This window comes from Nelumbo nucifera, chromosome 5, assembly GCF_055504915.1.
Source record: "Nelumbo nucifera cultivar China Antique chromosome 5, China Antique-T2T, whole genome shotgun sequence".
NCBI lineage: Eukaryota > Viridiplantae > Streptophyta > Magnoliopsida > Proteales > Nelumbonaceae > Nelumbo > Nelumbo nucifera.
The window spans coordinates 66,899,968-66,914,504 of record NC_142653.1 but is presented as its reverse complement, the minus strand read 5'-3'; the positions used below and the strand labels follow the sequence as shown (position 1 = coordinate 66,914,504).

The 14,537-nt window shown below is 45.5% G+C and overlaps 2 protein-coding genes across 2 annotated transcripts in view; one reads left to right on the top strand and one right to left on the bottom strand.

Moving 5' to 3' along the window:
• LOC104586481 (electron transporter, putative (DUF179)) overlaps window positions 1-6,620 on the bottom strand; it is a 28,861-nt gene extending 22,241 nt beyond the window's left edge. Inside the window, exon 1 of the mRNA XM_010243731.3 lies at window positions 6,224-6,620. Within this exon, the coding sequence (XP_010242033.1) occupies window positions 6,224-6,470 (247 nt within the window). The 5' untranslated portion in view covers window positions 6,471-6,620. The remainder of the gene's footprint in view (window positions 1-6,223) is intronic.
• Window positions 6,621-12,231: 5,611 nt separating this feature from the next.
• LOC148791715 (uncharacterized) lies at window positions 12,232-12,729 on the top strand. The gene has a single exon (XM_088888300.1). The coding sequence runs from the start codon at window positions 12,232-12,234 to the stop codon at window positions 12,727-12,729; it is 498 nt and encodes a 165-aa protein (XP_088744426.1).
• The last annotated feature ends 1,808 nt before the right edge of the window (window positions 12,730-14,537 follow it).

The window sequence follows — 14,537 nt, the reverse complement described above, 5'->3', positions numbered from 1 at the left end:
CCTTTTGAATCTGTTCTGCTCTTTCTCTCTCTATTCCTGTCCCCATTCTTTGAAACTTCTCCATCTTCTCCTTGGTTTTCTTCTTCTGGTCTCTGCTGTGTACCTTGAGTTTCACAGCCTGCATCAGCTTCTTAATCATATGCACCATTGCTTTTGATCGGACATTTCTGAGGTCTAGAGTTTGCCTTAAGTCCTTTCCTTTTGTAAATTCTCTTAAATCTGCCTCAATGACCATTCCCAACCAATCCTTCCTTGAAACGATGAAAAACCTTGGTTACATGAACAAGCTGTCCGTTACTGTAACCTCTCATTTTCCGCACATCCTCTGCCTTTTGGTTCTCTAAATTAGTTTGTCCCCGGTCGGTTACAACTCTTCTCCTGCCAAGCTCCATCCCCAGCTTTCCAATCAGAATCAAAGTCCACACTCCTTCTTTGTCTGTCCCTTCAGCTTTTCCATCACTCTTTACCTTTCCCGTTACCCGCACCATCTCCCTGCTCTTGGCTCCACATGAAAGCACCTTTCTCTTTGATAAATTTCCTTCCTTATCACAGTTTTCTTCCACTAAGCTCTTTCCACAGCTCCATCACCCTCCTCAATCCCATTAGAAAATTTAAAAATTTCTTTCTCAGAGTTAACAGCTAGATCCTTGGCACCGGCTCTTTCTTGTAATGCCATCGAGCCTGGTTCTCCAAGATCACACCCATCCTCAAGGGGTGTCAGCTCTGTAACCTCGGGATTGGAAGAACCAAGAATCCTTTCAGGATCCCTAAATTTATGAAAAGGATGTCCTACATCTTCAATCGTGGGAGGAGTGTGTTCGCCGAAAACCCCTTGAGTTCCACCTATAATCCTCTTCCTACCATTTTTGGCGTATCTAGTGACTACCCAAACCCATCTTTCTCTGGCCTTGGTTGAAATTCTCCTTCCTATTGTTCCACTCCTTTTAAACATTGGTTTGATAAGCCCATGAAACTTTTTCTCACCAACTACCTTTCTCCTAAACTGAATCTCCTTCCTTCCATTAATCTCTTCGGCGTTGCAACCTTGATCTTCCTTTGACATTTCTTTTTGACAATGACAAGGTCTTCAGTCGAGAACCCAGTTTAGAGGTAGCCGATGGTGGTCTTGCGCCATCCTTCTTAGCCACTCCCACAGTTTCTGGAAATGAATCTTGTAGGTCATATCTTGTAAACATGGGGAGGAGGACCCAAGAGAGATGGAAAATGCATTTGAATAGACCCCACCACTCGAATTTATCAAAGCCCAAGCAACGAATGATTACTAGTGTGGTCATGTGAGTTTCTAGACCCCAATGACTGACTCTTTTGACACTGGCAGACCAGCCGGTTCAGCTAAATTCTTTTCAAATCTCTTCTCTTTAAGCAGTGGACCCCACCCACTCAATGATTTATCCCCTTTCGATGTATCTTCCTCATGTGATCCTCTTTCCCCATGCAAATCTCTTTCTTCATTAACCTCCTTTATTCCCCTTTCTCTTCCTGCAATCAAGTCTGGAACCTGAAACGCCTTGCCCGAAATCCTCACTGCAACCTTTCCTGCTTCCACGTCAGTGCCCACTTCACTGTACTCATTCACCCATGCCTCACCATTTGTATAACCCATCTGGCTAAGTCACTATTCTCCTTCATCTTCCCGAACCAGAGCGTCGCTTCCACTTCCGAGGCCACCCATACTCTGTTCCATAGACCTCCGGCATGCAGCATGAAAGATCTCAGAATCAACTCTTGCTTGACTCCAGCAATCTTCAGGCATACTGCTCTCAGATCATGTTTGTTAAATGAAAGCAACGTACCTCCAATCGTTGTCACCATCTGCTCAAGCATTTTTTTTATTGGAAACGGTAACTTTCATTAAGGATATTAAATAAACATCTTACACTGTCAACCACTCAGACAAAGAGTGTTGACCCCAAATAACATCAAGAATTACAGTACAGCCCAAAAGAAGTTTTCCCTGAACGTCCCCCTGTTTTGCCAAGCTATCTACCACAGAGTTTGCCGATCTTCTTACCCATTTGAATGTTACTCCAACTTCCCTTGCCAAGCAGATTATTTCCCTTATTTGCTGTCTAAACTTCCATACACCCAACTTCTTTGTTTGCAGCCACCCTATTAACAATTTAGAGTTTCCTTCCACCTCCAAGTTCTGAAACTCCCATTGCTTGACAAATCTCAGGCCTTGTAGGAGAGCCAAAATTTCAGCTCTCATAGAGTCTCCCACTCCTATGGGACCAGAGTATAGTGCCACCATTCTGCCCTCCCCATCCCTAAAGACTCCCCCAGCTCCCGAGAGTCCTGGATTACCCATGGAGCTTCCATCAAAATTTAATTTTACCCTTTGTTGTGCTGCTGGTGTCCAATAAGGCTGAAAGACAGGCTGTCTGGTTGAAGAGTTTGCCACTGCTGACCAGCCCCTTTGTATATCATCCACTGAAAAATCTTTAAACAAGTCACTTACTTTCAGCCAATGTATGACTAATGGCTACACAGTCAATGATTTGTTCTGTTGATCTTTGTGCCCCTTGGAATATTCTGTTATTCCTTTCTTCCCATAAAGACCAAAGAATGGCTGCTCTTGTTGCCCTCCACATCACTCTTCCCCTTTTCTTTGAAAATAGGATCTGCTCAAGTATGCTCCTCTGCCAAAGATTGAAAGGCAAGCCCAACAGGTTCAACTGAAAACAGTTGCCAGTTATCTCTAAAGAGTTGCAAGATGGCAACTATTTCCCAATTGTCACAGTCCCCTCTTGTGTAACAACAGTCTCAACATCCACCTTCGTCTTACCTGCATCCAGAATGGTGTTTCTCTCATCAAAAGGTGTGAGAACTGTTGTATACTTGAAACCTAGTTCCTTTGTTACGTCTTCTGAAATTCTTTCCCAATTCTTCACTTTGTTTTTTGCTGTAACCACTAGCTTTTGCTCCCAGTCCCCCTTCTCTCCCTCTAACCTGATTATTGGTTCCACTGTAACTAAAGCATTTGTCGCAGAGTTCTTGCACTTGCGTTTATCTTCGATTCCCTCAGCTTCAACAAATTCTTTTTCCTTTGTTGTGTCACTCTCCTCTTTATTCCCCCAACTTCTACTTACCACCGCATGAAGTTCATTAGCAACTCTTGACCACCCTTCCAGATTTTTGCCTTCTGGAATAATAATCAGTTGCTTCTTCCCCATCTCAAACCTTTCTTCTAACGACACAAACCATCCCTTTTCATTTCTCCTTCTTGCTGCATAGTAGTCTTTATTTCTAATGCTAATTGTGCCTTTCCAGTCCGTTCTCCAACTAACATTCACTGCACCATCCAGAAAACTCTGAAACCAAAATGCCGCCTGCCCCGCTAGCAGAACTGTACCTTTTCTACCTTCTCAGATCTTAACGGTAAGCTCTTTCTGTTGGAACAGTTCCTCCAACAGGAATTCCTTCCTTTCCACTTTGAAAAAACTTCTCCATTTTCTGACCGGCGGAAAACTCCCGGGGCTCTGAAATCCTCCTGCAACTCCTCTCATGACTGAAATTCACTCTCCATTGTGCTTCTGCATTGTGCTTCTAACAACTCCTTTGATTTCATCAAAACTTCCAACAGCTTTATACATTCCTCCACTTCCCCATCCCAAAGGGGTCTCCTGAATTTAGGACACCAAATCACCTTGTCCCCCCCTCTTCTCATAGCAGTGGCTGATGGGAACATCATGATCAACCAGCCTGTAAAGTCTGGGGCAAATCTCACACAACCTCCCCACTCCACACCAGTCGTCCTCCCAGAATTTTATTCTGGAGCCATCCCCAACAAAGAAACAAGTGAGATCTCTAAATTCTTGGTTAAACTTCATGATACTTTTCCAGACACTCACCCTAAAGAAGATGTAACTTATCTTGATGCCCACCCAAAGCCAACCACCCCATATTTCCCAACCACCACCTTCCTCCATAGGTAATCCTTCTCCTTTTCTAATCCAAACCTCCACAGTCACTTGCCCAACAGGGCCCTATTAAATACTTTCAGTCTTCTGATCCCCAAACCCCCATTCTTCTTTGGTCTGCAAACCAAGTCCCAGCTAACCAGATGGAATTTCTTAGAACCTCCCACCCCTTCCCACAAGAACTCCCTCTGCAGTCTTTCAATTTTCTTGGCCACCTCAGCTGGAATTCTCAAGAGAAAGATGTAATAAGTTGGAAAACTAGACAGGACACTTCTAACCAGAGTAATTCGGCTCCCCAGCGACAAATACTTTGCACTCCACCTATCTAGCTTCTTCTCCACTCTCTCAATGATTGGCCTCCAAATAGACAAAGCAGAGAACTTAGCATTCGAACACTGCAGCACAGTTCAACAGCACTACTCACTCAACTCCTTTTTCTCCAACTTGATTTTTTTAACTCACTCCTTTTTCTCCACTTCTTTCTCTCAAGTATACTTTTCACCAGTTCGTTACCTCTCTCTTTAGTTCTCTCTACACAAATGGACATCTCACACCCCTAATTTATAGGCTTCTTCTAACACCTCTGTTAGTCTGCATTATTATTTGATAGGTTCACAGGTATGCATGAATTGCCCTCCACCAAGATGTCTTTGAAGTTTAAGAGCTAGCAAGCTTAAAGACTTGATGTAAATCCATCAATTCAGTCCTTAAGGAATCTCCTTGGCCTATTGGTCCTAAGTATAGTACCCCAATTACCCCATTATCATCTGTAAACGTTCCACCAATGCCTAACCTTCCCATATATTAATCCATATTAATTCATACTTACTTGGCCTTTTTACAATTCAAGATACCCATTGCACCCACATACCTCTTAAACCGTATCATGACTAAGTACATACTTTCTCAACTTTCTAGATTTTTAAATTATCTAACTTATTAATTCCTAACACCATCGTAGTTTAAATTTTAAAATATTTTGAATTTAATTCTCATGATGAAGTCAACATCCTCTTCCTCACCAACATCAACTTGAATAGGTTCTTCAAGCTCGACTAAGCTAACTAATTTTTAAACTCCAAAATTTTTATTTTCAAATCTTTAATATAATTCTTCACTCCATTAGAATTCCACCAATGGTATGAATAGTCTTTATAATTCACATCTTCAATTTACATACTAAAATGTTCCTTGATTTTTCTAACTATTCTTTATGATGCATCTTGCTTAGATCTGTTCTTTGTTGGTACTCATTTCCTATAAAATCTCCAGTCACATCTATCTAACTTGATTACAATTCCATCCAAATATTCATTTTCCACTTGTTTAACAGAATATCTGGCAATGTCATAGTAAGAATGAAGATGACAGTGTGCATCATCAAATTCATCATCTCCATTGTTTTTCCTAATGAATGGGATAAAAATTACTCTGTCGTCTTGTTGCCCAAACACTTAGAGAAGAAAAACAACATTTTTTTATTTTATCAGCAACTCAACGAATTTTGTTAGAACATAAAAGTAGGATAGTACAACAAGAACTTGTTAGAAATAACACCCATTACAGCAGAGTCCACCCCCCCCCCCCCCCGCCCTATTAACATTGAGCCCAAAACAAATGATGCCTGCTTGCTCCTTGTTTATCTAATCCACAGAGAAGAAAAACAACTGATTGACTTTCAATCAAGAGCATGTCCAAAAAATGAGGAAAGAGTGTTTATATTATGTTTTTTTATCAGATGATAAGATGGTTTAATTTTTCAAGCAACTATCAATGTATTAAATTCATACTCCTAAAGTTTTACTCCAAAACAAGACAGTGTAATATTCCTGTCCAATTATCCTCCAGAATTTCTCAAAGAAAGTACCAACCAGATGACTGTTTCGAGGTCGATCAGGAGTTGGAATTTATTTAAGTCCAAAATATGTATAGATAAAAGAATATCATTCTGGTATTTCTACAAGAAATACATTATTCAAATCTATCAGATCAAAAGTGTAACTCCAAAGAAGGAAAAATTCTAGCAACGGAAAGTCAATCCCAACAAGTTAAAAAAAGGTTACAAGAGTGTAAAGAAAACAAAATCGTAATAATCATTGGAAAAGCAACACAAAAAAGGGATTGATCCAAACTCAAATGCCACAGATATTTAAAACCCAAGAGCAGAACATCAAATAACCAAATCAATTTTGAATTAAGAAAAAAAAGAAATCCGAGAGGTTTTAAAAATTTTAAACAATCACATACAGAAATAAAAATAAATATAAATAAATAATGCTCACCAGAAGATGAACCATCGTGGTTCTTCTTGCCCATCGCCCTTACGATCATGGACCGATAAGAAGAATTCTTTAACTTTGAAACTCTAATCTCGAGAACTTTTCCATCCTCAACTCGTAAAGATCCCGTCTTCCCCAAATTGCAAGAAAAAGGTCTTTCAGGCCATGAATTTCTCTGTAGAAATGGACAGGTTTTCGCGCAGAAAGGTCCTCGGGTGCTGTTATTCACATGAAGGGACCAAAGATCCATGGCCCCTTTGAAATGGATATCGGAGGATTTCTGGTTCAAGGATGAAATATTTATCCAATTTGGTTAGATTTAATTCTCAACGTCAGAGACGACGAGACAAAGAATAAAACATTATGGACTATGGAGAATGGACTCGTAACGAGAGGGGGAGAGAGAGAGAGAATATGCTTTGTTTAACCGAAGAATCGAGTTCATGTGCGTGTGGGTGTGCGCGTGCGCGTCCGCGTCCGAAAGCACGTTTGTCTTCGCGTGGGCGTTTGCTGAGAGCCTGAGATTAATGTTTTCGGGTGGACATGTCACCGGTTCAATCATCCGGGTCATGGGTCAACCGTCATGTCAGCAGTTTTCTCCTTGCTCCAAACTCAAATCGAGCAATTTTAGAGGGGTGCAAGATTCCCTCTAGGGGTGTTCTATTTTGGGATTTTGAGAGGAAGAAGTTGGTATATGTTTGGCATCAATGCTGCAATTGCAGCACCGTTGCAGATGTGTGGCTTGGAGCATAAGAAAACGGTGCCTTTTTTTTGTTTAGAATCGTTGCTGCCAAGTAGGATGTTTCCTGGAGCAACAGCAACTTTTTCTGTTTGATACCAATGCTCCAGGAAATGTTTTCTGCACTTCTACCTATTATCCACTGCCACATCACTACCTTGTTGGCAGCAACGAGCTGCAGCTCCAGAAAAATGCCAAAATTTGGTGTTGCTCCAAGCCATGCCTTCCCAATTTCCAAGGTGTGGCTTGGAGCACCGTTTTCTATGGAAAAACGGTTCCAAACAAAATGTTGTTTCTTGGAGCACCATTTTTTCCTACATGGCACAGATGTGGCATCATTTTCTGGAGCAACAGCAACGGTTCCAAATAGACGCTTAGTCAATGGTTTTTTAGTTCCCATTGACCAAGAATCCCATGTTCTTTTTTCAGATTAATGTGGGGACCAGGGAAATTTTATTTTCTTGGATATCCCTTACCCGTGCAAGTGATACCCATCTCCTAGGTGGGTAAATAACTTTTCCACCAGGGGGAAGTTTTGAACACTTGAATGGGACAAAAATGCCCCTTTTAATAAAGGATTTTTATGGTTAAAATGGTCATTTCCTTTTTTACTTGGGAAATAAAAGAACAAGGGTAAATACGCTTACTTGGGTAAGTGTTTCCCAAAAAAAACTTACCCAGGTAATTGCATTTACCCGGGTAAGTAACTTACCGAAAAGCGAACGAGCCCCTAGAAGCTTTAGGAGTTGTCATCTAACATGGCTTATCTCTTTTTTTTCCTCTCCTTTTTATTAGGAAACCAATTATCTCTATCTCTCCCTAATTCCTATTTATCTCCTAAATTACCTCTAATTCCTATTTATCCTCTCCCCAAATTTTCATTTATATCTATCTAAAGAAAGTTTCAATTAAAACATTTAACAATTATTTAAATGTGTTCGAATTCTGAAGTTAGGATTTTGGGAGTTCTGCAGCCGACAATTGAAAAACTCCTCAGCCACATTCCACATTGCCCAGATCCCAAGCATCGAGGAGCACCAAGTTGACCAGACGCTCAACCATAATTCGACTTGGAAATTCCTCAGCCAAGAAACCAAGCGGGAACACTTCATTCCTCGACTTCAGAACTGGAGGAGTGGTGTTCGGGTCATGGCTGAGCTAGTCCTGAGAGACACGTGCCATCCTAGTCATCACCCAGTCAGCCCAACCACGTCGGCATAGCCCAGCCACGTCGGGATAGCTCAGCCGAACTACGCTAGTATTGTGGCCCCCCATCTTATCCCTCAGTCACGTCAGCTACACGTCAATGCGGATAAACGCAACTATAGATAAGAGGAGAGTGGAAGACAACTCTGTCGAGGAATAGGACTCTAGCTCGAGGACCTCGGCGGAGAACCTCATCCCGACAACCTCGGAAGCCCAATCCAACCAGGACACAGATCTTCGGCTATAAAGAGGCATTCCCCGCTCAAGGTAAGGGATTCCAACTTCTGATACCCATACTGTTACTCTGCTTGGACCAGCATCCTTATAACTCGGCCCGACCATCCATCACCTCCTACTGACTTGAGCATTTGAGTGCCTACTCGGGGATAACACCTCGGGCCTCTGACTTCTCCTTTCTTGATCCCATGTCTTGAAGTGCAACCTCGTCCTTGTAGCTCGGCACCGCTTTGTTGGCAAGGACTATCTGGTTACTCTCCTCAATTCGTGCACCACCTCGGATTGAGCAGCATCATAATGGCGCCATCTGTGGGAAACACACAAAAAGCCTTTCCCGAAAATCTTTTCTTCCTCACTGCGCAATCAAGAAAGTGATCAAGATGCCCAAGAACCAATCTGAATGACCAACAGGTCGATCCCCATCTTGGGAATCTCAGTGTCAAAGCCCTCTGCATCAAGAAATTCCTCAGCCTCTAGCTGCGATTGATCTTTTGCAATTTTGACCAATGCAAGAGAAGGTCGATAAGATTTTCGAGATGATGCAGACACTAGGATTCGTGGCACCGCCCAACTGGGTTGTCCCCCCTCATGCCCCGACACACATGAAGGACGATCCTCATCCTAAGGACCCCAAAACGCATCGGCCAGAAAGGAGGGGAGCGCGGCCCGAGCATGAGAAGCAAGACACAACAAGACAATCCGCCTCCACGGCCCGCTCTCATGAGCCTGATAACCGCAGTAGGATGCACCAAACCACGCGAATCCCCGCCAAAGAGAGGCTCGGCAGGTGGACGCCACCTCGCATGGTCTCCGTTGCCGAGTCCAACTCGGTGAAAGACCTCTCTGCACAGCCGAAGAAGGAGAAAGCCGCACGTACTGCGGTCCCGGATAATAGGGATGCTGAAATCTGAGACATTTGACAATGCTTGGAAGAGTTGGAGCGTAGCCAAGGCCAAAGAAGCATGGCGCTGGTTGTAGATCAGCCCACATAGCTAGCTGCACCAACTACCATGGAACCACCATTCACCCAGGAGATTGTGGACGAGGTGCCTCCAAACGAGGTGGTGAGCACCTCAACTCGATAAGTACGACGGGAATACTGATCCTATCGACCACATCGAGGCACTGAAGGCTCAAATGGTGTTGCACGAATCCTCTGAGGGCCTGATGTGCAAAGCCCTAGTGGCCACCCTCACAAGACCAGCCCTAACTTGGTATTCCTCTCTGCCCCCACGTTCCATAGCATTGTGGGAGCAGTTGAAAACCCAGTTCTGCGCATAGTTCACGGCGAGCCAGAAGCATTGGAAGACCTCGGCCAGCCTTACGCAAGTACGACAGAGGAAAGCAAAATCCCTTAGAGACTACCTGGCGAGATTCAACAAAGAGGCACTATAGGTTAGAAACTTGAACCAGTCATGGCCGTCACTGCTATTCAACACGACCTCCGCCCTTCGCCATTCAACTTCTCCATCTCCAAGAACCCCCTACAAACCCTAACTGTGTTGATGAGCCATGCGCAGAAATACATCAATGCGGAAGAAGCACAAGCACAACTGCAGGATGAGGAAGAAAGGCCCAACAAAAAGAGGAGAGACAGAGAGGAGCGGCAGTCAAAAAGATCAGATCGGGACCATAAGAGGCAGGATCGCAGTCTCGATCACATACCACAGACACCTCCGCTAACATATCGGAACTTTACGTCACTAAATACACCGCAGTCTAAGGTTTTGATGCAAATTCGTGACCACAGTTACGTCTGGTGGACCAAGAAGATGAAAACACAAGGCAACAAGAGGAACCACGACAAGTACTACGAATTCCATAGGGACCACGACCATGAGACGGAGAACTGCTTCGACCTGCGCAACCACATCGAAGACCTGATTAGGCGCAGGTACCTCAGCAGGTTCGTCGACAAGAACGAGAAGCCTACACAAGAGGAACAACGCGTGGAGAATGCTCGGCCACCAACTTGAGCTCCTCCTGCTGGTGTGATCCACGTGATATCAGGAAGTATCACCGCAGGAGGAGAGAGCAGCTTGGGGTGCAAGAAGTATGCGCAACTGTGCGAAATCGACAACTGGGGACACAAGAAAAAGCGCAACCAATCAATCACCTTCACCGACGATGACCTCCGAGGAGTTCAGACCCCGCACGACAACGCCTTGGTAATCACACCTGAGGTTGCCAATTTTGAGATGTGGCGGATCCTGGTTGATACAAGTAGCTCTGCTGCTGTGCTCTTCGGGGACGCATTCGAGAAGCTCGACATCGACAAAAAATGCCTCACCCCCATCAACACTCCCCTAGTGGGATTCTCCAGGGAGACCCTTTTTCCCACTAGAAGGATATCCCTTCCCCTCCTGATCGAAGACGGTGACATCACTACAACAACCATGGTGGACTTCATTGTGGTTCGTTGCCCCTCATCGTACACGCTATCCTTGGCAGGCCGACCCTTAATGCTCTGCAGGCTACGGTTTCCACATTCCACCTCGCCATGAAGTTCTCTGCCGATTATGACATAGGGGTAGCGCGTGGAGAACAAAGAACTGCACGGTAGTGCTACTTGCTCTCCTGTCGAGGACCACACCCAGCCGCGGAAACGTTGATGGTAGAAGCTTATGATCTGCGGGACGAAGTGAGAACATAGCGCGGCCAACCAGTCGAATACCTCATTCAAGTGTCACTCAACGAGAAAGACCCCGAGAGGACGGTCTAGGTCAGCTCTCTCCTAGATGACCGCCTCCGAGAAGAGCTTGTGCAACTGCTAAGGGATCACGCCGACGTGTTCACTTGGTCAGCAGCGGATATGCCGGGGATTGACCCCGAAGTCATCACACACCACCTGAACGCCAACCCTCGCTACCAACCCATCAAGCAAAAGAAGAGAAGCTTCGCTATAGAACGGTGACAAGTGATCGCTGATGAAGTGCAGAAGTTACTCGATGCCATGTTCATTCGGGAAGTCAAATACCCCGATTGGCTGCCCATCATGGTGATGGTGAAGAAGACCAATGGGAAGTGGAGGATATGCATCGATTTTACTGGCCTAAACAAAGCTTGCCCTAAGGATAGCTTCCCTATATCGAGGATTGATCAGCTCATTGATGTGATGGCAGGGCATGAACTCTTGAGCTTCATGGATGCCTTCTCGGGGTACAACCAAATTTGAATGCACCCAAATGACTAGGAGAAAATGGCTTTCATCACCGACCATGGCCTATACTGCTACAAGGTGATGCCTTTCGGCCTCAAGAATGCTGGCGCCACCTATCAGCGGCTGGTGAATGAGGTATTTAAGGACCACCTTGGCCGAAATGTGGAAGCATATGTTGATGACATGCTCATGAAAAGCAAGAAGGCTGAGCACCACCTTGCCGACCTAAAGGAAGTCTTCAACACCCTCATGGTGACACAGAGGGGGATTGAAGCAAATCCATAGAAAATACAGGCCATCCTCGACATGCAATCGCCCCGGACTCACAAAGAAGTGCAACGACTCACCGATAGAGTAGCCGCCCTTAACAAATTCATGTCCAAATCTACATATTGGTGTCTGCCCTTCTTCGAAGCCCTCAAGCGACTGAAAGACTTCCAGTGGACCGAGGAATGCTAACAGTCCTTTCAAGAGCTGAAGCAGTACTTGAGCTCGCCACCTCTCTTCACCAAACTGAGTCTAGGGGATGAGCTATTGCTCTACCTCTCAGTCGAGGATAAGGTCGTTAGCTCGGTGCTGGTTAAGGAGGAAGACTAGGTACAGAGGCCAATCTACTATAACATCAAAGTCCTCAGCGCGCGTGGAAACCCAGTACTCCAACTTGGAAAAATGGCCATGGCACTAGTTAGCTCGGCCAAAAAACTTAGGCCATACTTCCAGGCCCACAGCATTGGAGTGCTCACCAACCAGTCGCTCAAGCAAGTCCTCCAAAGGCCGGAAGCATCTGATCACTTGATCAAATGGAGTGTAGAGCTAAGTGAGTTCGACATCAAATACGTACCCCGTCCCACAATCAAAGCTCAGTCCCTGGCCAACTTCATTGTTGAATGTACATTCACCGCCGAGGATCCTGCCCCGCCGCCACAAGTATGGACTCTAAATGTGGATGGCTCATCAAATCAGCAAGGTAGTGGGGCTGACCTCATTCTCCTCGACATAGATGACACAGTGTTAGACCATGCTCTCAGGTTTGAGTTTAAAGCGTCCAACAATGAGGCTGAGTATGAGGCCCTGATCGTCGGACTTCGCCTCGCCTTAGACCTAGGAGCCCAAAGAATTAAAGCCTTCAGCGACTCACAATTGGTAGTCAACCAGATCCTCGGCTAGTTCGAGACATGGACACCTACGATGACGAACTATCTACAGAAGGTGCAAGAGCTCATCCACTAGCTTGAACATTTCAACATCTAGCAGATTTCTCGAGCCGAAAACACACAAGCCGATGTGCTGTCAAAACTAGCTAGCTCCCCGAAAGTCGACCTCGATGCAATAGTACGGTTAGACACGTTGGCTCAGCTGAGCATCACATTGACTACCCTCCTCACCCTCCTGGTGCAACACGGTTCATCCTGGATGGACCCCGACACATAGTACCTCCGAGAAGGCACTCTTCCAAAAGATCGGACAGAAGCAAAGAGACTCCAACATAGATCAACCCGGTATTGCCTTATCTAAGGTCAGCTCTATCACCGCTCGCACACTCTCCCCTACTTGAAATGTCTCTCCCCAGTCGAGGCAGATTATGTCCAGGGAGATCCACGAAGGTAACTACAGAGACCACCCCGGTGCGTGCACCCTAGCACACAAGGCACTCCAGCAAGGCTATTTCTAGCCGACAATGAAGCAAGATGCAGTCCAGCTAGTTCGGAAATGCGAAAGTTGTCAGCGACATCCCAATCTCCACCATTAGCCCGTAGTCCCATTGAAGCCGATCACCAGCCCATGGCCATTCGCACAGTGGGGTATGGACATCCTTGGTCCCTTCCCCACCGTGGTTTCACAGAAGAAGTTCCTCTTGGTGGCAGTGGATTACTTCACCAAATGGGTGGAAGCCAAAGCTCTGTCACACATTACCACACACAATGCCCAGAACTTTTTCTGGCAAGGTATTGTCTGCCGGTTCGGTATTCTACGCGTCCTCATTACAGACAACGGGACACAATTCACCGACCAAAAGTTCGAAGCTCTCTGCGCTGACCTAAGGATTGACCACCGAACCACTACCGTACATCGACCCCAAAGCAATAGGCTGACCGAGGTGACCAACCGAACCTTATTTCACAGCCTGAAAACTTGGTTGGATCAGGCCAAGGAAGGTGAGTCGAGGAACTACCGAGCATACTTTGGGCATACAGGACTACTCCGCGGACAGCTATCGAAGAGACACCCTTCAGCCTAACCTACGGGGCCGAGGCCATGGTACCCGTGAAAATAGGCTCCCCAACTCTCTAGATCGAGCTTTTCGATGAAGATTAGTATGACGAGGACCTCCACGTAGAGTTAGAGTTGGTAGAAGAAGCCCGGGACCGAACACATATCAAGATGGTAGCATAGCAGTAGAGGATGGCGAAATACTACGACTCCAAAGTTAGAAGACACGAGTTCAAAATAGGTGATCTTGTCCTCCACAAAGTCATTGTGCCTGCACCCGGGGAAGGCAAGCTCAGACCAAACTAGGAAGGACCATACAGAGTCACTAGAGTTCTTGGACTGGGCACCTACAAACTCGAAGACCTCGATAGCCAACCAATATTAAGGAGTTGGAACATAGGGAATCTTTGATTGTACTATCAGTAGTTTGATGATTAATGCAGAATGTTTTATCCGAGCCACACGTCTGGTTGTCCTGCACACCATACACACACACACACCACTGCACACATACCATGTAAGCCACGCTACACATCCACGCTACGCAGCTACACTACACAACCGCACAACATTCATTGCGCAACACATGCGTAGCTCGACACAACTCACTGACTCGACTGATCTTCGAACAACCCAAGCCCATGACGCGTAGCTCGGTAGCGTATCGTCGACCAACTCGACTCGGCTGTCTACGGCCAGAGCCTAAGGTGGAGAAGAACGCCCCCGCCTATCAAGGCCTGAGGACGGTCATTAAACTCCACTCA

What these genes read in the sequence shown, in the direction of transcription:
- LOC148791715 (XM_088888300.1), top strand. Translation starts at nt 12,232, where the DNA reads ATGGCCATGGCACTAGTTAGCTCGGCCAAAAAACTTAGGCCATACTTC.